Genomic DNA, 25,453 nt, shown 5'->3' on the forward strand with positions numbered 1-25,453 from the left:
GCCCGGCTTCCGGGTGGTTGCGCACAGACGCGTTGCGCAGGTGGTGGGCCCGGGATGGCCCTCTGACGCCTGCGCACAAAGAGGAGGCCGGGCCTGCGGCGCCTCTGCTAGAGCCGCTTGCATGGCCGAGGCTGGCCGCGTGGTGGCGCCTGTGGCCGCGAGGAATAAGTGAGGCGCTCTTGCTAGCTTTCCCGGGTTTCGTGCGTCAGACACTACGGTGACGAGCAGAGAAAGGATGCGGGTGGGCGGTGTTTGTGCTTGGAAATATTTCACATTGCTGAATAAGCCTCCGCACAGAGGGGAACTGCGGCGTGGTGAGAGGTGGGCTTTGCTGGAGGTCGCGTGTCGAATTAGGCGCGGGCAGTCCCCGGAGCCCGGTGTTAACTCCGCACGCAACTCTGCTCCTGGCCGCCCCTGCATTTGTTGCACCATTGTCGCGGGCTAGAGTCCGGCTCTCCTCTGCTCTCCCCCGAGGCGCCTGGGACCTCAAAAATGCGCGTGTATGTGGCTCAGATGGAGTAGCCCAGACCCCAGGATAAGGGGGTGTGTGGTTTCCTGGGTTGGCGACACCCCCACCGCTGCCATGAACATCCTCCCCAGCCCCATTTCGACAGCCACTTTCGAAATAACCACAACGTTGGGATTGGTCCCATTCTTTATTGGCGTTCCCTGCCCCCGGCCCAGCCCCACATCGTCGCCGGCCAGCTAGGTGCGGCTGCAGGGGTTCGCGGTAGAGCCCAGTTTGCGGCAGTAGCAGAAGGCGTTGAAGAAGCGGCAGTAGCACGTGGCACACGGGTCGCAGCACGGAACCTGCTGGCCCAGACAGGACTCGTGCAGCCTTACGCAGCGGCGCGGGGAGCGAGGCTCGCGGTCTTGCGGGTCTAGCACCTGAACAGGTAGGGAAGCAGGAAAGTGAGCACCGGCCTCCAAGAGCAAGTCCAGGGACCTCCGCCACCGCAGCCAGGCAGGATGCGCACCGGGCCTGGGAAGTGGTGGTGGCGAGGGGACCAGGAGGCTGGGGAGGAGGGATGGCCCCTGATGCCCCCTGCAGAGACTGGCCACGTTTCCCCTTTCGCTGAGCTGTTACCTCTGTCAGTGCCTCGGCCTCCTGCAACAGAGCCTCTTCTGCCGGTTCTGCGTTCGTCACCTTCAGCGGGGCCTGAAGGCCCTGGCCTGGGGCAGAGGAGGTGAGGGCAGGACTCCCTCATGCACAAATTACCCGCCTCCCAGGGCTGGCATTGGGAAGGGGGAGAGAGGGGCTAACACCAGGTGGCCGATCTGTGGCCAGAGAGTATCCGGGCCCCCACCAACCCCACACCTGTGCATACTGACCTGGGAGCTGGGAGAACAGGGCCTGGTCAGGCCTTCTGATGCCCTCCAGTGGGGGCAGGCCCACCTGGGCCCCCTGCACAGAGGGCAGTGCCAGCAGCAGGGCACAGCTCAGCAGCACTGTGGTCAACATGGCCTGGTGCGGCAGGAAGACCCACCACTTAGTCCTCCTCCCCCCTGAAGTTCCCTCCAGGGGCCCAGCAAAAGGCCTCGGGGGAGCAGAAGTCCCCACCCACCCCAAGGACTTACCCCTGCTTGCTGGATCCTTGCCGACAGCATTCCCAGCCACCCCGGGGCCTCGGTTTATATGGCAGGATCTCATGAGGCACCCCCACGTGACAGCTCCCTGCAGAGAAAGGCCCTCCCCGCGGCGGGGGAGTACTGTTCGGGCCTTCCTCCTTGCAACCTGAGCCTTGGGGCTCTACAAGAGGGGTACCCATCTCCAATATGGGGTGAGCCAATTAAAGTGTGAGAACAAGATAGGGTGCCCAGGGCCCCTAAATGTCCACGGGATGGTGATCTAGGGGTGGACCAGGCTGGAGCCATTAGCAATAACGAAGCAAGCAGCCCTGAGAGCCTAATTTAATTTGTGGCCCTGGAGCTGCTCGCTTAGCCCCTACACGGTGTTTCCTTTGCTTCCAGGAACTGAGGTCGAGGGTGTGGAAGGGGGTGATGGGATGCAACCGCTGCAGGGCAGGGTGGGCTATGGACCAGACCCCAGGTTTCTCTGGATGAAAGAGGGGAGGAAAGAAGCCATGTGGCCAACTCCAGGCTGTCCTGACTGTGTCCCTGACCCTGTCTCCCCTCCCCCTTCTCTCTGCGGGCTTCTCCCAAGACCCCCCACCTCTACTCCTGTCCCCAGACTCTTTCCACCTAAGGTTCCTGGAAACCAAAGCAGCAGAACGGACTGTTCCCTGGGTGGGCAAGCAGCTCCAGGGTACAAAGCTTTCAGGCCGCCTGCCTCATTAGTGCTAATGGCTGCTCCCATCCACCCCGTGTGTCCGGCCTCTGCCCACGCCTGCTCTCATCAGTGCGAGGCCACGGGAGGACACACAGGACTCCACGTGCCCCTGCCTCCCCTCCCCCTCTGGGGGGCTGTCTGTCAGCCACACCCATGCCCAAGTGGGTCGGCTTGGAGGCCCCACTGCACAAATTGGCTGGTCCCGGGCAGCAGGAGGAGGAGGAAGGGGCTGCGGGGGACTGTGGTCCAGGTTCCCACAGGCCCCTCCGGCCATGAGGATGCCTGAGAAAATCCCTCAGCCACGGTGGCACCAGTTGCTACCATCTGGCAGCCTCTGGCCTCGCGGCAGCGGCAGCAATCGGTGTGGTGTGTAGATTGCATGGGAGCAGGTGCTCCTGGAGGGTGTGTCCAAGGCAGGCTTCTTCCCAGAATACAGGTGCACTGGGTTGTCATGTGGTCATCTCAAGGTAACGGTCCTAGGAGCTCAGAGGGCCGTTGACTGGTGTCCATGATGGGGGCGAAAGAAGCAGAAGTCCCTCCGAGAGGCTAGTCCTCAGGACCTCTGAATGGAGCCCTCGGAACAATCCGGCGAAGGGCCGGTCCTCTTTCCTCCCCTGGGAATGGTGCATGGGCTGTCTAGGTGACTCTGTCACAAAGCAGAACTGGGGTCAAGGCCTCTCTTTTAGCTGGCATCAGCCTTCTGCTCCCAGAGTGGTGCAGGATGAAGGTCTCAGGAACCCAGTGTGTCCCCATCTTGGCTGGGCCACCTGGGAAGGACACTTCCTCCAGTCCTTCCACCCTGGCCGTGACCCTGGAGATTCTGGCTGAAGGGGTGGTGGTGGTGAGCAGGACTGTGTGTAGATTTGAAGATGCCACAGGTGAGTTGAGGTGGGGGCTCTGGGTACCTGTTCCAGCCTCATCCACATTCATCCGGCAGCTCTCCACGTTCTGGGTGGGGTCTCCTACCCAGGCGCTCGCTGTCTGCTCACCCACAGAGCAGTGACTGTCTTTGCCTGGGTGTGTGCCTATGAGTGTATCAGCTCCTCCAACTGTGGTGGACAAGGGCAAAGGTCCTCATAGCCCTATCCCTGGTCACATCCAGTGGGGGAGATGGTCAGGAAAACCAATAATCAAAACTCAGTGCGGCCTTGTACTGTGGCGCAGTAGTTTAAGCTTTTGCCTGTGGCACTGGCATCCCATATGGGCACCGGGTTCTAGTTCCAGCTGCTCCTCTCCCGATCCAGCTTTCTGCTATGGCCTGGGAAAGTAGTAGAAGATGGCCCAGGTGCTTGGGCCCCTGTACCCACATGGGAGACCAGGAAGAAGCTCCTGGCTTCGGATTGGTGCGGTTCCAGCAGTTTCGGCCACTTCGAGAGTGAACCAGTGGATGGAAGACTTTTCTCTCTGCCTCTCCCTCTCACTGTAACTCTACCTCTAAAATATAAATAAATCTTCAAAAAAAAGTGAGTGGCAAGCATTTAGCTTCTTAGTTAAGACATCGGTTAAGATGCCCACTTCCTGGGGCCAGCCTCGTGGCACCATAGGTTAATCCTCCGCCTGCGGTGCCAGCATCCCATATGGGTGCCAGTTCTAGTCCCAGCTACTCCTCTTCCAGCCCAGCTCTCTACTGTGGCCCGGGAGGGCAGTGGAGGATGGCCCAGGTGTTTGGGCCCTGTACTCGAATGTGAGACCAGGAAGAAGCACCTGGCTCCTGGATTTGGATCGGCGCAGCTCTGGCTATTGTGGCCATTTGGGGAGTGACCCAACGGAAGGAAGACCTCTCTCTGCCTCTCCTCCCTGTCTGTAACTCTACCTCTCAAATAAATAAAATCTTAAAAAAAAAAAAATGCCCACTTCCCACATCAGAGCACCTGGATTCTCACCCGGCTCCGGCTCCTGACTCTAGCTTCCTGCGAATGCACACCCTGGGACGCAGCAGTCACGGCTCAGTAGTTGGGTTCCTGCCACCCCCGTGGGAAACCTGGACTGAGTTCCCAGCTCCTGGCTCCCCTTGTGGGCATCTGGTGGACGAACAGCAGGTGGAGCTCTCTCTGTTTCTGTCTCCCTTTCTCACTCTCTTCCTCTACCTCTCTCATTAAATAAGTAATTTTTAAAACCCTATGGGATGACCAGGGAAGTATAAACATTGGACATTGGATGTTTGATGATATTAAGGAATAACTTTATTTTTTCATTCGTGATGTTGGCACTGTGGTCATGCTGCTTTAAAACGCACCCTTCTTTTATTTATATAGCTACAAGAATAAAAAATTGATTTTGGTCATTCTTTAAAAAAAAAAACCCATGCCGGCGCCGTGGCTCAATAGGCTAATCCTCCACCTTGCGGCACCGGCACACCGGGTTCTAGTCCCGGTCGGGGCGCCGGATTCTGTCCCGGTTGCCCCTCTTCCAGGCCAGCTCTCTGCTATGGCCAGTGGAGGATGGCCCAGGTGCTTGGGCCCTGCACCCCATGGGAGACCAGGAAAAAGCACCTGGCTCCTGGCTCCTGCCATCGGATCAGCGCGCTGCGCTGGCTGCAGCGGCGGCCATTGGAGGGTGAGCCAACGGCAAGGGAAGACCTGTCTCTCTCTCTCACTGTCCACTCTGCCTATCAAAAAATAAAAAAATAAAAAAAAAATAAAAAAAAAAAAACCTTCACTTTTTGGTTACCGTGATAAAAGGTATGAAGTGAGGGATTTGTTTCAAAATGATCAAGGTGATAGGTTGTACGAATGAAACAAGATTGCTTGTAATTTGGTAAATGTTGAGGCTGGTGATGGGTACGTGGGCTTCATCCTCTCACTCCAGCCACTTTTGTGTGCCCGCATCTAGCGTCTGTGAAAAGACTCCACGGACGCCTTCTTCTTCCAGCACAGTGTGGGTGATTTTCTGAGTCCAGAACCTCTCCATGTTCCCAGGACAAGGCTTGGTGGCAAGAGGGCCGTGGGAAATGTGTGGCATTTTCTGGGTGGAAGACTTGGGAGGCCTGAGGGGGTACAGAGCTACCTTCCCTTTCCTCCCCTGGGGTTTCCTCAGCCCCAGTGGTGCTGTTCCCACTTTGTCCTGTGGGGGGCAGAAGAAGCATGGACACACACTGCATGTCCTTATCCAGCCAGAATCTGAAACCCAGATCCCCACCCTCCCTGCAGCACGGGGTTCCCGTGGATCATCTGGCGTGGTCCTCTCAGTCATTTGCAGAGGACAGCAGGCTGGCAGTGCAGGGTCAGCCCAGCAAGTGTCTCAAGCCCTCAGCCAGGGAGGTCTGTGGTTCATTCGTGTGTCGACTTGACCGGGCATGAGACGCCTAAGACAGCTTCAGTGTTATTTCTGGGTCTGTCTGTGAGGGTGTTTCTGCAGGAGGTTGGCAATTAAATTAAGCTGAGGACACTCCTCAATGTGAGTGGGCATCAGCCAACCCATTAAGGGCTTGCATGGAACAGCAAGGCAGAGGAAAGTTGAGCCGGCTGTGCCTGTCGGCAGGGCCTAGGAACTGGGTCTCTTGCGACCCTCAGGCTCAGGCTGGAGTCTGCGTCATCAGCTCTCTCAGACTGTCCCATTCACAGGACTCAATGCTTTATAGAAATCTCACAATCCAGCTCTCCCCCAGCCCCTTGTCCAGCACAGCACTGGAGGGCACTGCCGTGGTTTAGCTGTGGTTTCAGTGTCTCCCCCAAGGATCCATTAAACCCAAGTTTAATCCCTATTGTGAAGGATTAAGAGGGGAAGGCTAAATCCCACTGTGTGTGTGTGGGGGGGGGGGTGATTAGGGTTAGCTGACGTCATCAGGGTGGGCCCTCATAACTGAATCTGCTGGCTTTGTAAGAAGGAGAGAGACCAGAAGAGACACACATACTCCCTGTCCCCTGCTGTGATGTCCTCCCCTGCCGTGGACCTCTGCTGGCAGGAAGACTCACCAGATTTGGGCCCTTAACCTTGGAGCAGAACCATGAGCCAACATCAGCCTCCTTCCTTTGTTTTATTTTTATTTTTTTATTTTATTTGACAGATAGAGTTAGACACTGAGAGAGACAGAGAGAAAGCTTCCTTCCATTGGTTCACCCCTCAAATGGCTGCCACGGCCGGAGCTACGCCGATCCAAAGCCAGGAGCCAGGTGCTTCCTCCTGGTCTCCCATGCGAGTGTAGGGGCCCAAGCACTTGGGCCATCCTCCACTGCCTTCCCGGGCCACAGCAGAGAGCTGGACTGGAAGAGGAGCAACCGGGACTAGAACCCGGCGCCCATATGGGATACAGGTGCTGCAGGCGGAGTACCAATCAAGTGAGCCATGGCGCCGGCCCTGTTTTTTGCTTTTTTTTTTTTTTTTAAGATTTATTTTACTTATTTGAAAGACAAGGTTAGAGAGAGAGGTAGAGACAGAGAGAGCTCTTCCATTTGCTGGTTCACTCTCCAGATGGCCGCAACAGCCGGAGCTATACTGATCCGAAACCAGGATCCAGGAGCTTCTTCCTGGTCTCCCACATGGGTGCAGGGACCCAAGGACTTGGGCCACCCTCCACTGCTATTCCAGGCCATACCAGAGAGCTGGATCTGAAGAGGAGCAGCCTGGACTAGAATAGGCACCCATATGAGGTGCTGGCGCTTCAGGCCAGGGCTTTAACCCAGTGCGCTACAACCTCCTTCCTTTGTAAGTTATCCAGCCTTGGGTATTGCATGATAGCACCATAAATGCACCAACTCAGGCCCCAGGCTCTCTCCCGTGTCTGATCCATCCCCATAGGAGGAAGCAACCTACTCCCCATGGGATTTCAACAGCCCAGCCAAAGCTCCAGCAACAAAGTTGTTCTCGGACAGGAGCCAGCTGAACGACCTGAACGTGACTCTCAGCCTAGAATTTCTCTTTTCTGCTCAAGACCCAGCAGCTCTCCCACCTTCCATGACCAAAGAATGGAAGCTGCGAGAACTCTGGGCACAGACAGGGAGACCCTGCACAAGTCAGGGGTGCACGTGTGAAGCCTCCAGGGTTGCTGGCACACAGGCTGAGAATCAGATTGTGACTGTTCCATTCCGGACCAGTGTGGGAGCCACGGCAGAACACACCCATGAGAGATGGGGGAGGAGGCTGCAGTGCATGCTGGGACAGAGACTTCCCTCTCAGACTCCAAGTGGGTAGGTTCTACACCCCGCTGACAGCTGACCATGGGGAAGGTCCTTGGTTGCTGTTGTTTCTTTTTAAAGATGTATTTGTTTGTTTAAAGGCAGACTTATAGAGAGAGGGACAGACAGGCACAGAAAGAGATCTTTCATTTGCTGGTTCACTCCCCAAATGCTTACAACAGCCATGTTTGGGTCAGGCTGAAGCCAAGAGCCAGGATGGAAGGGTCCCAAGCACTTGGCCATCGTCTGCTACTTCCCCAGGCACATTAGCAGGGAGCTGGATCAGAAGCAGAGTAGCTAGGACTCCCGCTGCTGCTCTGATACGGGATGTTCACATCATAAGCAGCAGCCTAACCCACTGTACAACAACACTGGCCCCTCTTTTTTGAAAGAAAAAAAAATTTTTTTTTTGTTTGAAAGGAAGAGAGAGAAACAGACAGAAAGATCTATCTATTGGTTCACTTCCTAAATGCCCTCAATAGCCAGGGCTGGGCCAGGCAAAAAGCAGGAGCCCAGAACTCCATCTGGGTCTCCCACGTGGGTGGCAGGGACCCAAGCACTCGAGTCCTCATCTGCTGCCTCTCAGGGTGCACATTAACAGGAAACTGGATCTGAAGTGGAGTTGGGACTCGAGCAAGCCATAAAATGCTACCAGGAATTAATTTTCTAATGGCTCTGGAGGCTGAAAGTCCAAAACCGAGGTGTCAGAAGGCTTGGTTTCCTCCAGGACTTGCAAGCCAAGACCTCTTGATTGGGCCTTCATGTGGCCTCTCCCTGGTGTGCATGATCCACGGTGTCTGTGTGTCCAAATGTCCCCTTCTTGTAAAGACACCAGTCATATAGGATTAGAGCCCACCCTGACTTAGGACCTCATTTTAATGTAATCACATCTTTCACGGTCCGACTTCCGCACACAGGCATGTTTACAGGTACTGGGGATTAGGGCTTCAGATTGCGAATTTCAGGGGGACACAGTTCAACCCAAAACATTGGAGAGGTTCAGAGAAGAGCTGAGGACTCAGGCCCCCTCGGGACGTTCCAACCTCCTCCTCCGCCTCCCCTGGCGCAGCCTCACAAGCCCACCCTCCCCTCCTTCTCCAGGGTCCCTGCTGAGTCAGCCTGGTTACCTCCTCGTCTGCCCATTAGACGGGTGTGTCCTTCGCTCATCCCTGCAGTCAGCACAGGCGTAGCGCATCCCCACTCTCCCACCTCATAGGAATCAGGTCTGGGGGTGGAAGTGAATCCTGCTGTCTCTCCATTCTGCTCTCCGCCCATCTCTTCCCCCTCCCACAGCCAGAAGCATCTGCCTCGATGGACCACGTCGTACCTCTGCACAAAACCCACTCATGCTCCTGTCTTCCCCAGCCCTCAGGGGTAGTCCCAGCTTGGCACGTGGTAAGTACTTACCATATAACAGCTCTCTTGATAATAGTTCTGTTAGGCTGATTGTGGCAGTGTCGTCAGGATGGGGTCCGCCAAGAGGGGAATGGCTTTTCTCACCACTTGGTAGAGCCAAATCATAAACTAAACTATTACAAAACGGGGCGGGGGGGGGGGACGCCACGGCTCACTAGGCTAATCCTCCGCCTTGCGGCGCTGGCACACCGGGTTCTAGTCCCAGTTGGGGCGCCGGATTCTGTCCTGGTTGCCCCTCTTCCAGGTCAGCTCTCTGTTGTGGCCAGGGAGTGCAGTGGAGGATGGCCCAAGTGCTTGGGCCCTGCACTCCATGGGAGACCAGGAGAAGCACCTGGCTCCTGCCATCGGATCAGTGCGGTGCGCTCCAGCCGTGGCAGCCATTGGAGGGTGAACCAACGGCAAAGGAAGACCTTTCTCTCTGTCTCTCTCTCTCTCACTGTCCACTCTGCCTGTCAAAACAAACAAACAAACAAAAAAACAGGGGGCTGGCGCTGTGGTGGAGTGGGTTAACGCCTTGGCCTGAAGTGCCGGCATGCCATATGGGCGCTGGTTCTAGTCCCGGCTTCTCCTCTTCTGATCCAGCTCTCTGCTATGGCCTGGGAAAGTAGTAGAGGATGGCCCAAGTCCTTGGGCCCCTGCACCTGTGTGGGAGACCCGGAAGAAGCTCCTGGCTCCTGGCTCCGGCCATTGCAGCTAATTAGGGAGTGAACCATCAGATGGAAGACCTCTCTCTCTCTCTCTCTCTCTCTCTGCCTCTCCTCTTTCTGTGTAACTCAGACTTTCAAATAAATAAATAAATCTTTAAAAAAAATAAAATAAAACAATGAGGGCCATCTGGGAATGCCCCTGCTGTCAGTGTGCAGAGAAAAGCATGTGGCTGTGTTTCAGGGTCACAGGGCAGCCTGCCTCTGTGTCCTCTGTGGTGCCACACACCCTGCATAGCGGGATGGCCGTGGTAAGGATGAGCCTAGGCAGGGACCAGGCCTGCCTGGAGGAGCTGGGACCAGCAGAGCCTGGAGCCGAGCTTCCCTGCAGGCAGCATTGCAAGGGTGGGGGGGCATCCACCTGCACCTCATGTCAGGCCAGTAGACAGGTGGGCACCAAGGCCGACTCTTCGCTTGCCTCTGAACTGTCCGGTTATGCTGAGCTCTGGGGAACCATCCAGAGCTTACCCGGAAGAGGATGCAGGGAGAAGGTGCTGTTGAATGAATGAGTGGATGGCTGAGCAGCTGATCGAGTGAAGGAAGAAATGGCGAGACTAAGGAGGGTGTGAGGGAGGGAGGGAGGGAGGGAGGGCCCAGCTGCCTTGCCAGGTGCCAGGTGAACCCAGGGTCAGTGGAGAAAGCAGAGAGAGCTGCAGGGGCTCTCGGAGAAATACACTGGTTTTGATTTTTTTTAAGAAAAGATTATTTATTTATTTATTTATTTGAAAGGCAGAATGACAGAGGGAGAGAGAGAGAGAGAGACCTTCCATCCACCATTTCACTCCCCAAATGTCTGCAATAGCTGAGGTGTACCCAGAACTCACCCAAGCCTCCCAAGTACTTGGGTCCTCAGCTGCTGCTTTTTCTGTTCTTGGATTCCCTCCTTTCTGCGGTGAGCCCTTCCCACCCTCTAGGCCTCTGGTCATAAAGGGAGGGAGGCTGGGAACTGCAAGGGACTGGAATTCTAGTGGGGAGCAACTTTATTCCTAACAGCTATAAACTGGAAACCATCCAGACATCCATCAACAGGAAAACAGATAAATAAAGGTCTATTCATAAAAATGGAAACTACACAGCAATGAAGAAAGAATGAACTGAACACAACAACATGGATGAACTTCCTAGACATGATATGGAGTGACAGAAGGCAACTGTGGAAGAAGTGGACGTGGTGGGATCCCGTCTGTATGGCATTTGAGACCAAGGAAAACCACAATAAGCAGTGATGCAACTCAGAATAGTGATCGCCCCTGGGGAGCATTGCTGACAGAGGGGGGAAATGAGGAAGACTTCTAAGAAGTTGGGAGATTGGTGGGGAAGTGAGGAAGACTTCTAAGAAGTTGGGAGATTTTTAGATATATTATTTTGAAAGGTAGAGAGGCATCGCGGCTCAATAGGCTAATAGGTTTACTTCTTCCTTCTTTTTTTTTTTTTTTTTTTTTTACAGGCAGAGTGGACAGTGAGAGAGAGAGAGAGAGAGAGAGAGAGAGACAGAGAGAAAGGTCTTCCTTTTGCCGTTGGTTCACCCTCCAATGGCCGCCGCGGCTGGAGCGCACCGTGCTGATCCGAAGCCAGGAGCCAGGTGCTTCTCCTGGTCTCCCATGGGGTGCAGGACCCAAGCACTTGGGCCATCCTCCACTGCACTCCCTGGCCACAACAGAGAGCTGACCTGGAAGAGGGGCAACCAGGACAGAATCCGGTGCCCCGACTGGGACTAGAACCTGGGGTGCCGGCGTCGCTAGGCGGAGGATTAGCCTATTGAGCCGCGGCGCCGGCTAGGTTTACTTCTTAAATACCTGCAATGGCTGGGGCTGGACCAGGGCCAGAGCAAGGAACCAGGAATGCAGTCCAGGTCTCCCATATAAGTGGCTCGAGATACCTGAGCCATCACCCGCTGCCTGCAGGGTTCTCATCAGTTGGGAGCTGGAATCTGCAGCAGGGCCAGGATGTGGATCCAAGTTCTTTGATATGGGATGTGGCATCCCAAGCTACAGCATCTGAACTGCTAGGTCAACCACCTGCCCTCCCTTTACCCATGGATTTAAAGAGTGCTCCCGAATCGCGGTTAGCCCTCCATTCAAGGGAGAGATCTACTGGGAAAGAGATGGTACCCACGAGACGACGTCAACAGCAATGGCTTGATTCACATTCAAATTGTCTTACAGTATAAAAATAACTTAGTGCTTCATATAACTGAAAATGTCAGAGTTTGATCAAACACCTCTTGATTTTGTAAGAATTCGACTGCTTTCCTAGTACCCATTCTTCTTTCCTCCCCCAAGAAGCCTGTTTTGAGAGGGGCAGCGCCTAACCCACTGAGAGTTCCTGCTGTCCCTGGCATACACTCGTGACCATCAGACTTATGTTGGGGTCTTCTGGGACAGCTTTGCTCCCCTGGCCAAGATGTCTTACCTTTTTGCTTCTTTTCCCTCTACTTCCTGCCTGGAATGCGATTATAATGCTTGGAGCTGTAGCAGCCAACTTGCGACCATGAGGCTACAAACATGAGGACAGACTAACTTGATAGGGATGTAGACAAGACAAGTCGACCATACTTGGGTGGTATTGCAAAACTCTGGCACCAACCTTAGCTCATTCCCTAGCATCTTGTTACGGGAGACAAAGGCGTCCTAGGTTTGCTTACTTTCAGCCAAGCACATTGCCAAACAAGAGCCTTGTTTTCTTTACATCCAGTATCCGCATTTTTTCCCATAAGGAATGCTTCATGCTAAGGTTTTTTTCCTTTATAAACAGCTAAAGAATTCCCAGAAATTTTCCCACCTCCTTCCTGGAGTTGGCAAAGGGAAGCCCCAGCTCTAGATAACTTCCCTTTGACCCTGGAAGGTGGGCCCTCTTAGTGTTGTAGTAAAGAGAAGGGAGAACGGTCTGACCCCCCCCCTCCCCGAATGAGCACTGCCATCCCCACTCTTCTGAAAGGACGGGCCAAGTTGCACAGCTGCCTGGATGCCATGGCTGGGTGGGCAGGTGGGAGAGGCTACACCCTGTTCTGACTTCTAAACCACATTATCACACATTTCCAGCATCATAAATAGACAGCAACCTCATATCTGTGGGCCTCCTGATGGGATGCAAAAATCACCAAGGCAATGGTCTTGCCAAAAATGTTTACCATGAATCTAATCTTTCTTTTTAAAAAGTATTCATTTGAAAGACAGACAGAGAGAGAGAGACAGACAGACATAGATATTCTAGCCACTGGTTCATTCCCCAACTGCCTGCAACAGCTGGGACTGAGTCAGGTTGAAGCCAGGAGCCTGGAACGCAGTCTGGGTGTCTCATGTGGATTCCAGGGACACAAGTACCTGCTGCCTCCCAGGGTGCATATTAGCAGGAAGCTGAAATCAGGAGTGGAGCCAGGACTGGTACCCAGGTACTCTGATATGGGCTGCAAGTGTCCCAATCAGTGTCTTAACCACTGTACCAAATGCATGCCCCATAAATATAATATTGAAGAAGCAACCAAATAAACCTAGACTATGATGGTAGAAACCTGGCCTGCACTCTTTTTTTTTTTTTTTTTTTTTTTTTGACAGTTATAAACAGTGAGAGAGAGAGAGACAGAGAAAAAGGTTTTCCTTCCATTGGTTCACTCCCCAAATGGCCGCTACGGCCGGCGCTGCACTGATCCGAAGCCAGGAACCAGGTGCTTCCTCCTGGTCTCCCATACGGGTTCAAGGGCCCAAGCACTTGGGCCATCCTCCACTGCCCTTCCGGGTCACAGCAGAGAGCTGGACTGGAAGAGGAGCAATGGGGACTAGAACCTGGAGCCTATATGGGATGCTGGTCCCATAGGGGGAGGATTAACCAAGTGAGACATGGCGCCGGCCCCTGCACTCTTTAAAAACAAACAAACAAACAAAAACGAAAAACCAGTGACATGAACAACAAACAGGCTGAGTGTGGGCCAAAAATTATTATTTTATTATTTTATATAACCTGATAATTCCAAATTCAAAAACCCAAAATTCTCCAAAATCTGAAACTTTTTGAAGGCTGGCATGGCACCACATGTGCACAATTCCGCACCATGAAACTTGTCTCATGTACAGACTTATTTTAAAATATTGTATAAAATTGCTCTCAAGCTGTGTATATAAGGTGTGTATGTCACAGAGCTGAGTTTTGTCTTGAAACTTCTATCCCAACCTCCAAGATAGCTCATGGTATATCTGAACATATTCCAAAATCCAAATCGCTTCTGGTTCCAAGCGTTTTGGATAAGTGATTCTCAACTGGCCTTAAAAGAGATTATGGAGAGCCGCCGCTGCGGCTCACTAGGCTAATCCTCCACCTTGCGGCGCCGGCACACCGGGTTCTAGTCCTGGTCGGGGCGCCGGATTCTGTCCCGGTTGCCCCTTTTCCAGCCCAGCTCTCTGCTGTGGCCAGGGAGTGCAGTGGAGGATGGCCCAAGTGCTTGGGCCCTGCACCCCATGGGAGACCAGGAGAAGCACCTGGCTCCTGCCTTCGGATCAGCGCGGTGCGCCAGCCGCAGCATGCCCGCCGCGGCGGCCCTTGGAGGGTGAACCAACGGCAAAGGAAGACCTTTCTCTGTCTCTCTCTCTCTCACACTGTCCACTCTGCTTGTCAAAAAAAAAAAAAAAAAAAAAAAAAAAAAAGAGAGAGAGAGAGAAGAGATTATGGAGGCTGGCACTGTGGCTCAATAGACTAATCCTCCACCTGCGGCGCCAGCACACCGGATTCTAGTCCTGGTCGGGGCGCCGGAATCTGTCCCGGTTGTTCCTCTTCCAGCCCAGCTCTCTGCTGTGGTCCGGGAGTGCAGTGGAGGATGGCCCAAGTGCTTGGGCCCCTGAACCTGCATGGGAGACCAGGAGGAAGCACCTGGCTAGCTCCTGGCTTCAGATCAGTGCGGTCCGCCGGCTGCAGCAGCCATTGCGGGGTGAACCAATGGAAAAGGAAGACCTTTCTCTCTGTCTCTCTCACTGTCCACTCTGCCTGTCAAAAAAAAAAAAAAAAAAAAAAAAAAAAAAAAAAAAGAGAGAGAGAGAGAGAGAGATATTAGGGAGACACAACCAAATGCCACACACAAACTTTGCTTGCCTCCTAACATAAAATGATAAAACACCATTTTAGGGACAAGTGGAGTTACTCCTGAGTTGCTGCGGGCTTTTGTGGATGTGATAATGGTGTTACAATTGTGTGGAGCAATGCTTGAGGGTTTCCCTGCTGTTGGCACTTGGGGCCGGATATTCCCTTCTGGAGGGATTGTTCAGCAGCATTTCCAGTCTCTTCCCACTAGGTGTCAGTAGCACCCTCCCCGTTCAGTTGCGGCACCCAGAAAATGAGAAAATGGTTTGAATTAGGCAGTGGGGGTGGTTGCATAACATTGCGAATATTCTAAAAACCATTGGACTGTGCACTTTAAAATGCTTACATTTTAAGTTTTTTTCTCAATAAAAAAAGTAATTTAAAAATTTCTCCAGGGCAGGAGTCAGCTTAGCAGTCGATAGTAGTGAGCCGCGGCTCACTAGGCTAATCCTCCACCTTGCGGCGCCGGCACACCGGGTTCTAGTCCCGGTCAGGGCACCGGATTCTGTCCTGGTTGCCCCTCTTCCAGGCCAGCTGTCTGCTGTGGCCCGGTAGTGCAGTGGAGGATGGCCCAAGTGCTTGGGCCCTGCACCCCATGGGAGACCAGGAGAAGTACCTGGCTCCTGCCATAGGATCAGCGTGGTGTGCCGGCCGCAGCGCGCTGGCCGCAGCGACCATTGGAGGGTGAACCAACGGCAAAGGAAGACCTTTCTCTCTGTCTCTCTCTCTCTCACTGTCCACTCTGCCTGTCAAAAAAAAAAAAAAAAAAAGATAATAGTTAGGATGCCTGCACCCTGTATCAGCGTGCCTGGGTTCAATCTCAGCTCCACTTCAGATCCAACTTCCTGCTAATGTGCACCCTTGGAGGCAGCAAGTGATGGCTCAAATACTTGGGTCCCTGCTACCCACATGGGAGACCCAGATTGGGTTCCAGGCTCCTGGCTTCAATTTGACTCAGACCCAGCTGTTGTAGGTATACAGGCGTTTGGGGAGATTTGGAAGATCTCTCTCTATCTATCTATCTATTTCTCTCTCTCTCTCTCTCTCTCTCTCTCTATCTTTATCTCTATCTCTACCTCTATCTCTTTCTCTCTGCTCCCATCCTCTCCAAGGCTGTCCTGTACATGTTTGTCCCTTGCTATCCACTGGAGTATGGAAAGGCACCCCAAGGACAGGCGTCCACATGGCTGGATGCAAATGATGAGCCGTCCTTTGTATTTCAGGGAAGAACTCTTTCAAACACCATCAGCAGGTTCTTTAGCTCTTGTCTCATCAGCAGGTAGAGCTATGTCCCCCCTCCTCGAATATGGACTCTGTCACTGACCAGTAAAAGATGTTTGGAAGTGACACAGTGCCAATTTCTAGAATAAGGTCTTAAAAAATCTAGCATTGTTACTTCTTGTGTGCTGGGGATTCTTGCTCTTGGAACCCATACACCGAGCTATGAGGAAGCCCAAGCACCCATGGAGAAGAAACAAGACAGTACCAACGTGAAAACCCCCTGAGTGAGTCATCTCGGAGGTGGATCCTCCAGCCCCAGCTGATGCTTCGTGGAACAGGGACAAGCTGTCCCTGCTGAGCTCTGCCTGTTTTGTAGGTTTGTGAGCAAATTAAATGATTGCTGAGGTTTTAAGTCACTAACTTTTGGAGTGGGTTGTTTGCAGCAACAGAAAACTGATGATTCTACCCTCCTCCCTGGGGCCTCAGGCTTCGGAGCCAAGAACCAGGCCAGCTCTTTAGGCCCTGGAGCTAGGACCAAGCTCAGCACTTGTTCCTTCAACTAGTATTTATTGAGTGGCCATCAGGAGTTGGACATTATGTTAAGGGCTAGGAGGGAGGGTTTGTTTTTTCTGTTTTGTTTTGTTTTTTGATTTATTTATTTGAAAGGCATCCCAAGGACAGGAAAAGAGTGACAGAGAGAGAGAGACAGAGAGAGAGATTCCATCCCTTGGTTCACCCAGCCGAAGCCAGGAGCCTGGGACTCCATCCAGATCTCCCATCAGCTGTGGCAGGGGCTGAAGTGCTTGCGACATCTTTCACTGCTTTCCCAGGTGCATTAGCAGGCAGAACTGGTGCCCATGTGGTATGCAGGCTATGTCTTAGCCCACTGCACCACAACGCTGGCCCCAGAATGGAATAAACCAAGTAGAGCGCTCTGTGCCCTGTGAGCAACTCAGTTACAGCAATGACAGGACTGTCCTCATCGTGAGACGTGAGGGAGGTTGTTCTAAGCTGAGAGCTAACTCAGGAAAGGGAGGTAGCCATGCAGAAAAATCAAGGAAGGGGCAAGGGGAACAACACATGCTCATTCTGGGCAAGATTGCCAGGTTTAGCAAATAAAGGTAGGAGTCGCCAGTGCAATCGGAATTTCAGATAAAAAACAAGTATTGTGGGGGCAGGTGTTTGGCTCCGTGATCAAGATGATGCCCACATTCCAAATTACAGTACCTGGGTTTGAGCCTCAGCTCTATTTCCAATCCCAACTTCCTGTTAATGTGCACCCTGGGAGGCAGCAGGTGATGGCTTCTGTCCCTGCTACTATGTGAGAAACCCAGGTGAAGTTTCTGCCTCCAGCCTCTGCCCCCATCTAGCCTTGGCTGTTGCGAGCATTAGGGGAGTGAACCCGCAGATAGATGGTCTGTCTCTCTGCCTTTCAAATAAATAAATAGTTTAAAATCTAACTATTTGTTTTAGTACAGACATATGTCCCATGCAGTACCGGGGACATACTGATACTAAAGATTTATTCGTTATCTATCTGAAATGCAAATTTAAATGGAGTTCTGTATTTTATCTGGTAACCCACGCTCTGGAGTTGTGGGGCGAGAAAGAGAAACTTGTGATTTCAAGAGCAAGTTCAGGAAGCTGGCTGTGGACCAAGGCAAAACAGTGCAGAGCAGGAAAAGTAAGACAAGAACAAAGTGACAAAAGGCCGGATTGCCAGGTTTCACTTTGGAATTTTACTGAGAATCTAAAGAGACACTGGCAATCTTTCTAGGTACTGGTTAGAGTACTGGCTGCTCTACTTACCAATCCAGCTCCCTGCTAATCTGCCTGGGAAAGCAGTGGAAGATAGCCCAAGTGCCTGGGCCCCTGCCGCCCATGTGGAAGACCTGGAAGAAACTCCTACATCCTGGCTTTTGCCTGGCCCAGCTCAGGTCACTGCAGCTATTTGAGGAGTGAATCGGTGGATGGAAGATGTCTTTGTCTCTCCCTCTCTAACTCTGCCTTTCAAAATAAATACATTTCTATAAAAAACCCAAAGAGGAGTCTCAGAGGGGTTGAAGCAGAGGAGTGACACAGTCAGATTTGTGGTTTATAAAGATATTCTGGGGGCCGGCATTGTGGTGTAGCGGGTTAGGCCACTGCTTGGGATATCTGCATTCCCTATTGGAGTGCCACTCCCAGCCCCTGCTACTCTGCTTCTAATCCAGCTCCCAGCTGGGAAAGAAGAGGTGATGGCCCAGGTCCTTGTCCTTGAGTCCCTGTCACCCATGTGGGAGACCCAGATGGGGTTCCAGGCTTCTGGCTTCAGTCTGGCTCAGCTCTGGCTGTTATAGGCATTTCAGGAGTGAACTAATAGAAGGAAGCCCCCTCTGTCTGTCTGTCTGTCTCTTTTTTCTCTCTCTCTGTCATTATGCCTTTCAAGCCAATCTTTTTTAAAATCAATTCTGCTGGCCGGCGCCGCGGCTCACTTGGCTAATCCTCCGCCTGCGGTGCTGGCACACCAGGTTCTAGTCCCGGTCGGGGCGCCGGATTCTGTCCCGGTTGCCCCTCCTCCAGGCCAGCTCTCTGCTCTGGCCTAGGAGTGCAGTGGAGGATGGCCCAAGTCCTTGGGCCCTGCACTCCATGGGAGACCAGGAGAGGCTCCTGGCTCCTGGCTTCGGATCAGCGCAGTGTGCCGACCGCAGCAGCCATTGGAGGGTGAACCAACGGCAAAGGAAGACCTTTCTCTCTGTCTCTCTCTCTCTCTCACTGTCCACTCTGCCTGTCAAAAAGATAAATAAATAAATAAATAATAAAATCAATTCTGCTTTAAATTTTCAAATCAATTATTTTTTTTTCAAAAAAAAAATTCTGGAATTCAGATATATTTAATGAATTGTTCAAGACTCATAAATGTTGGAAAGAATCACCATCTAGACCTGAAAGGAACACACAGGAAGGGTGGTGGTTTTCAAATACGTCCACAGAATTTTTGGTGTTCCTCCTTTGAGAAGGGAGAGCTAAATCCTCCTATGCCTGAGTGTGGATTGGACTTGGTCAGTGCTGTGGTCTGGACATGGCTTCTCCCCCAGTTTCATGAGCTAGAAGCTTGGTTCCCAGTGTGGCACTGTTGAGGTGGTAGGGCCTTTAACAGGTGGCCAGGGTGGGCATTTGACCTAGCGGTTAAGACCCTGCTTGGGATACCTGCAACCCATGTTTGAGTGCCTGAGTTCAAGCCCTAGCTCAGCTCCTGATTCCAGCTTCCTGCTGATGCACACCCTGGGAGGCAGCAGATAATGGCTTGAGTTCTTGGGTTCCTGTTACCCACATGGAAGACTTGGATGGAGCCCCTGGCTCCTGGCTTCTACTTGGCCCAGATCTGACTGTTGTGGGCATTTGGGAAGTGAACTAGTGGGTAAAATTTCTCTTCTCTCTACTCTTCTTCTTTTTAAAAATATGTATTTATGTATTTGAAAGTCAGAGTTAAAGAATGAGAGGGATAGACAGAGAAAGATTTTCCATTTACTGGTTCACTCCCCAGATGGCTGCAATGGCCATGGCTGGGCCAGGCCAAAGCCAGGATCCAGGAGCTTCTTCCATGTCTCCCACATGGATGCAGGGTCCCAAGCTTGTGGGCCATCTTCTGCTGCTTTTCCTGGGCCATTAGCATGGAGCTGGATAGGAAATGGAGCCCATATGAGATGCCGGTGCTACAGGTGGTGGCTTTACCCGGTCATGTCACAATGCCAGCCCCTGTCATTCTACTCTTCAAATAAATAAAAATAAATAAATAAAAATTAAAAATAAAAGAAGTGGGGCCCAGTGAAGGCTAGTTAGGTCTTGGGGGCTCCACCATCATGAGAGGCTGGATTTGTTCCTGCGAGATGAGGGTGCAGTAAACGAGTGTGCCCGGCCCCTCCCCCGTCTCTCCTGCTTCCTCTACCATGTGACACCTCTGAGCTCTGTCTCTCAGCTGCTTCTGCCATGATGCTGTCTACCATGCTGGATGCAGGCAGACACCCTCTAATTAAAAAAAAAAAAAAAAGAAAGAAAGAAAAATTGTTGCTGTTTAAAAGGCAGAGAGTCATAGAGAGATCTTCCATCCACTTGTTCACACCCTGCCGGCAACAGCCAGGGCTGAGCCAGGCGGAAGCCAGGAGCCAGAAGCAAACCAGATGTCTCCCACATGGGTGGCAAGGCCCCAGACACCTGAGCCATCACCGCTGCCTCCCAGGGTGCACATTTTAGCAGGAAGCTGGATTAGAAGTAGAGCTGGAACTGGAACCCAGGCACCGCGACACAGGACATGACTTTGCTGCTGTCAAAATGCCCACCACCCTCCTGATTGCAATTTGGTGCCTTGGGCCAGCCCACCCAGCTAAGTCACTCTCAGGTGCCTAACCGTCAGAAAGGGTATGAGATAATAAATGTCACTTTAAAAAAGGAAGGGGTGAGGAGGAAAGGAAGGAAGGGAGAGAGAGAGAGAGAGAACTCATTCCATGCTGCCATTTGGGATGCCCACAGGGGAACCAGAGAAAAAGCTGTGTGGTGGCAATTTCTGCCTCTGGGAGGCCTGCCGGGAATAGACGGCTCTGGAAAGAGTGCCCTCCTCCATGCTCCCAGAGCCCCTGCGAATCCCAGCCCTGCAATGCCCACACTCATTGCGTGGTTTCCACAAGTCAGTGAGAATGCTGGTGGACTTCCCCCACTGTGTGGAAGAAAGGACTGAGACCTAGAACCATGGCATGAACCCCACCCTGCCGTTGTCTAGTGTAGAAGACCTTGGGACAAGCATGTGGTGCAGGAATGTTGAGAGGGTATAAATAGTTATGGCAAGGGGCCGGCCCTGTGGCACAGTAGCTTAATCCTCTGCCCATGGCGCTGGCATCCCATATGGGCACCGGTTCTAGTCCCTGCTGCTCCTCTTCTGAGCCAGCTCTCCATTAGAGCCTGGGAAAGCATAAGATAGCCCAAAGGCTTGGCCCCTGCACCTGTGTGGGAGACCCGGAAGAAGCTCTGGCTTCAGATCAGCACAGCTCCAGCCCTTGCAGCTATCTGGGGAGTGAAGCAGCAGGTGGAAGACCTCTCTCTGTCTCAAATAAGTAAATAAAATCTTTTAAAAAGAGAGATTAATGGCAGGAAGATGGAGAGGTGACATAGGGAATGGAACCAGCTGCAGCATGTGGACAAGAGTGTCAGCCGGCAGGGCTCCACCATGGATGCCTCTTCCCCTGGGGGTAGGGAGGGGAACCCTAGGGTCCAGTGCAGAATTCCTGCCTCAGAGGCAGATTCCATCTGAGACAGGAAGAGGCAGAGTAGGTCTCCGACAACTCTGCTGATCCCTCCTGGAGGATTATTGGGGGAGTGTGAATTTTTATCTTATTTGAGAGGCAGAGGGAGAGAGGTGTTTGTCCCGTTTACCCTCCAAATGCCTACACCAGCCAGGGCTAGGCCAAGCCAAAGGCAGGAACCAGGAATTCCATCCACATCTCTCCCATGGGTGGCAGGGACCAAATTATGTGAGCCATCTGAAATTGGGAGCCAGAGTGTGATTCCAACCCAGGCACTCCAACATGGGATGCAGGCATCCCAAGCCACCTCTTAACCACTATGACAAATGCCTGCCCCCTCCTAGCCCTCCTGACCAACATCTATAGGGAGCCTTGGGACCCTGGACACCTCAGGGCAGACACTAGCCACAGACACTTCATTGGAGAACACCCGCGAGGGCAGAGTGCCTCTGCTCCAGCTGTGCACAAACACACACATTCCCAAGGTGTGGTGCTCACACCGGCAATGAAAGCCTACCTCAGGGACTTGTACGGATGTCACTTCGGCCCTGCCCTTTTTTTTTTTTTTTTTTTAAGATTTATTTATTAGTTTATTTGAGAGGCAAATTATAGACAGAGAGGTCTTCCATCTGCTGGTTTATTCCCCAGATGGCTAGAGCTGAGCTGATCCGAAGCCAGGAGCCAGGAGTTTCTTCTGGGCCTCCCATGCAGTGCAGGGGCCCAAGTACTTGGGCCATCTTCCATGGCTTACCCATGCCATAGCAGAGAGCTGGAGCAGAAGAGGAGCAGCCGGGACATGAATTGGCACCCATATGGGATGCCGGTGCCACAGTGCCAGCCCCAGCTGCCAGAGTTTTAATAGAGACTCAAGGTGGCTTGGATGTGCCTGAGCTTAGCGAATCCCTGCTCCAACCCATTTCTAACTCTAGAGCCCAAAGCCTTCCAGCTATAAGACTGTGCCTGAGACCTGGGGGCCAAGGGAGTGGGGAGGGGGCGTCCCTGGGAGTTCCAGAGGCAGAGGAATAAGATGCCTGACACTCAGCCCCAGGGGACACCAATGGGCACTGGCAGTGAACCCAGTGAGGAGCAGAGCCCATTCCTTCATTCAAGAACTATTCCCTGAGTGCCTACTGTGCACTGGGGCCTGGTGCACATGCTTAGGGCTTACTGCGGGCCTGGAGGTTGAGGGGGAAGGGTTCACATTGGGGTTGGGAGAGAAAGGGAAGCTGGCATTAACTTTCCACGCCCATGCAACCAATCTCTCTGCCTGCTGGAAAGGGGATTAAATACCTCAAGAGTTCAAAGGCAATACCCACAGGTGCAGTGGTGCAGAGACAGCGTCACTCCCTGATCCGGATAAAACAGCCCAGCTGCTGGTGTGTTCCGGCGGGATGGGTACACTCAACGCTTGGTCTTCCCTCAGGCCCTCCTATGCCCAAACACCCTGGAGTCCCCTCTGGCTCCATGAAAGTAACCATGAGCGCCCATCCAGCCCAGATGTCCCCTGCAGCACAGCCCATGCTATGATGGGAAAGAGTGGGACCCTTTGATTTGCAACACTGGGGCAGATGCAAGACCCAGAACCCCAGGAATTATGCGGCTTCCAGCTCCATAGATGTGGTTACCACCTGTAATGGTACACCGAGGCCCCCTTGCTGGAAACCACACACGGCCTTCCACCTGGCAGACTCCCGCGAGGACAGCGCTGGTCCTTTCCACTGTTGTTTATGCCACCTTTTTCCTAGCCTGCCCTGACTTTTGCCCTTTTAGAAACATGTTATTGGGGTGGATATTTGGACACTACATCCCATATCAGAGCGCTTCGGTTAAGTACCAGCTCCGCTTCTGATTCCAGCCGCCCTCTAATGTGTACCCTAGGAGGCAGCAGGTGATGGCTCAAGAACTTGGGTCCCTGGGGCAGACATTGTGGTCCAGAGGGAGATACCTGCATCTCATAACAGATTTCTGGCTAGGTTCCCAGTTGTTCTGTTTCTGATCCAGCTTTCTGGTAATGCACCTAGGAAAGCAGCAGAGGACGGCCCAAGTGCTTGGGCCCCTGCCACCCACATGGGAGTCTTGGATGGAATTCCTGGCACCTGGCTTTGGCCTGGCTCAGCCTTGGCTGTTGTGGCCATTGGAAAATGAACCAGCAGATGAAACATCTCCCTCCCTCTCTCTGTTACTCTGCACTTCAAATAAATAAATCTTTAAAAAGAAAAAAAAAAGAAACTTACTTTGGTCCCTGCTACCCCATGGAGACTCCGATTGAATTCCTGTACCTGGCTTCGGCTTGGCCCAGTCCCAGCTGTTGCCAGTATCTGGCAAGTGATCCAGCAGATGGAAGATATTCTCTGTCTCTTTCTCCCCCTGTCTCCCCTCCCCTCTCTCCCCTCCTCCACCTTTTAAAAATATAAAAAATAAATGAATTTTTTAAAATAGTTTCTACACAGGCAAAAATGCTCTGTGCTGCCTGAAGTCTGCATACTACTTCCCCTTGGGTGTAAGTACTCAGAAGAACGCAGGAGTGGTACAGAGCTGGGGCTGGTGCTAGTTACGTGAATGTGTGCTCAATTAGGGACAAGTGTGACACACGTGCTTTTCTATGCACTCCAATAACATCAAAAATAAGAACAAAAATATGAAAATATTCACATCCATAGGAGCATAAAATAAGATCTTTGGGTTTTTCTTTTTTAAAGGCTTATTTATTTTTAGAAAGTCAGAGCTACAGAGAGGGAGGGAGGGAGGGAGAGACCTTCCATCCACTGGTTCACTCTCCAGATGGTCACAATGGCCAGGGCTAGGTCAGTCTGAAGCCAGGAATCAGGAGCTTCATCTGGGTCTCCCACGAGACTGATAGGGGCCCACTTGGGCCATCTTCTGCTTTCCTAGGCCATATGCAGGGAGCTGGATTGGAAGTGGAGCAGCCGGGACTTGAACCTGGTGGTGTTGCAGGCTTGACTTGCTTTGCCACAGTGCCAGCCCTAAGAGGATCTTTTTTAAACTTTTTTTTAATTATTATTTATTTGACAGAGTTAGCGAGAGAGACAGAGAAAAAAGTCCTCCCCCCGTTGGCCCACCCTCCAAATGGCCACTGCGGCTGGAACTACACCGATCTGAAGCCAGGAGCCAGGCCCCCCCACCCCGGTCTCCCATGCGGGTGCAGGAGCCCAAGCACCCAGGCCATCCTCCACCGCCATCCCGGGCCACAGCAGAGACCTGAAGAGGAGCAACCGGGACCATAACCCGGCACCCACATGGGATACCGGCGCCACAGGAGGAGGACCAACCAAGTGAGCTATGTGCCGTCCCCCTTTTTTAAACTTTTTTTTTCTATACTGATTTCCATGTATTTGAAAAGCAGCCCGATAGAGAATCTGAGAGAGAGAGAGAGAGAGAGAGAGAGAAAGAAAGAGGGAGAGAGAGAGAGAGAGAGAGAGAGAAAGAAAGAAAGAAAGAAAGAAAGAAAGAAAGAAAGAAAGAAAGAAAGAAAGAAAGAAAGAAAGAAAGAAAGAAAGACATCTTTCATCTGCTGGTTCATTCCCCAGGTACTCACAACATACAGGACTGGATCAGGCTGAAGCTAGGAGCCAGGGACTACATATGGGTCTCCCACACAGGTAGCAGGAACCCAAGTACTTGAGCCATCACCTGCTGTCTCCCAGACATATTATAAGGAAGCTGATTTGGGGCCTGTGTTGAGGCACGGCAGGTTAAGCCGCCACCTGCAATAATGGAATCTCATATTACAGTCCCAGTTTGAGTCCCAGCTGCTACACCTCCCATCCAGCTCCCTGCTAATGAACATGGAAAGGCAGTGGAAAATGGCTGGCCTACATGGTTCCCTACCACCAATGTGGGAGACCTGGATGCAGTTCCAGGCTCTTGGCTTCAGCCTGACCCAGCCTTGGGCCATTGTGGCCATCTGGGTAGTGAACTAGCAGATAGAAGATCTCTCTCTCTCTCTTCTTCTTCTTCTTCTTCTTTTTTTTTTTTTTTTTTTTTTTTTTTTTTTTTTGACAGGCATTGTTAGACAGTGAGAGAGAGACAGAGAGAATGGTCTTCCTTCCGTTGGTTCACTCCCCAAATGGCCACTACGGCCAGTGTGCTGAGCCGATCCAAAGCCAGGAGCCAGGCACTTCCTCCTGGTCTCCCATGCGAGTGCAGGGCCCAAGCACCTGGGCCATCCTCCACTGCTCTCCCGGGCCACAGCAGAGAGCTGGACTGGAAGAGGAGCAACTGGGACAAAATCCGGCGCCCCAGCTGGAACTAGAACCTGGGGTTCCAGTGCCACAGGCGGAGGATTAACCTAGTGAGCCACAGTGCCGGCTTCTCTCTCTCTCTTTAATAAATAAACCTTTAGGC

At 52.5% G+C, this 25,453-nt stretch overlaps 1 protein-coding gene and 1 long non-coding RNA gene across 2 annotated transcripts; one reads left to right on the plus strand and one right to left on the minus strand.

Moving 5' to 3' along the window:
* Window positions 1-642: 642 nt before the first annotated feature.
* Window positions 643-1,710, minus strand: AGRP (agouti related neuropeptide). Its single transcript, XM_089320275.1, has 4 exons — window positions 1,579-1,710; window positions 1,333-1,465; window positions 1,088-1,173; window positions 643-888 (listed from the first exon to the last, which is right to left on the minus strand). Exons 1-4 carry the CDS (start codon window positions 1,606-1,608, stop codon window positions 706-708), a joined length of 432 nt encoding a protein of 143 aa, XP_089176401.1. The 5' UTR covers window positions 1,609-1,710; the 3' UTR covers window positions 643-705.
* LOC127491331 (uncharacterized) lies at window positions 760-24,547 on the plus strand. The gene is made up of 3 exons (XR_007919966.3): window positions 760-896; window positions 8,698-8,799; window positions 24,122-24,547. It is a non-coding gene; the product is annotated as an uncharacterized LOC127491331 (long non-coding RNA).
* Window positions 24,548-25,453: the final 906 nt, after the last annotated feature.

The sequence above is a fragment of the Oryctolagus cuniculus genome, chromosome 18 (assembly GCF_051225735.1).
Source record: "Oryctolagus cuniculus isolate XC-2025 breed Fujian yellow rabbit chromosome 18, ASM5122573v1, whole genome shotgun sequence".
NCBI classification, from domain to species: Eukaryota; Metazoa; Chordata; class Mammalia; order Lagomorpha; family Leporidae; genus Oryctolagus; species Oryctolagus cuniculus.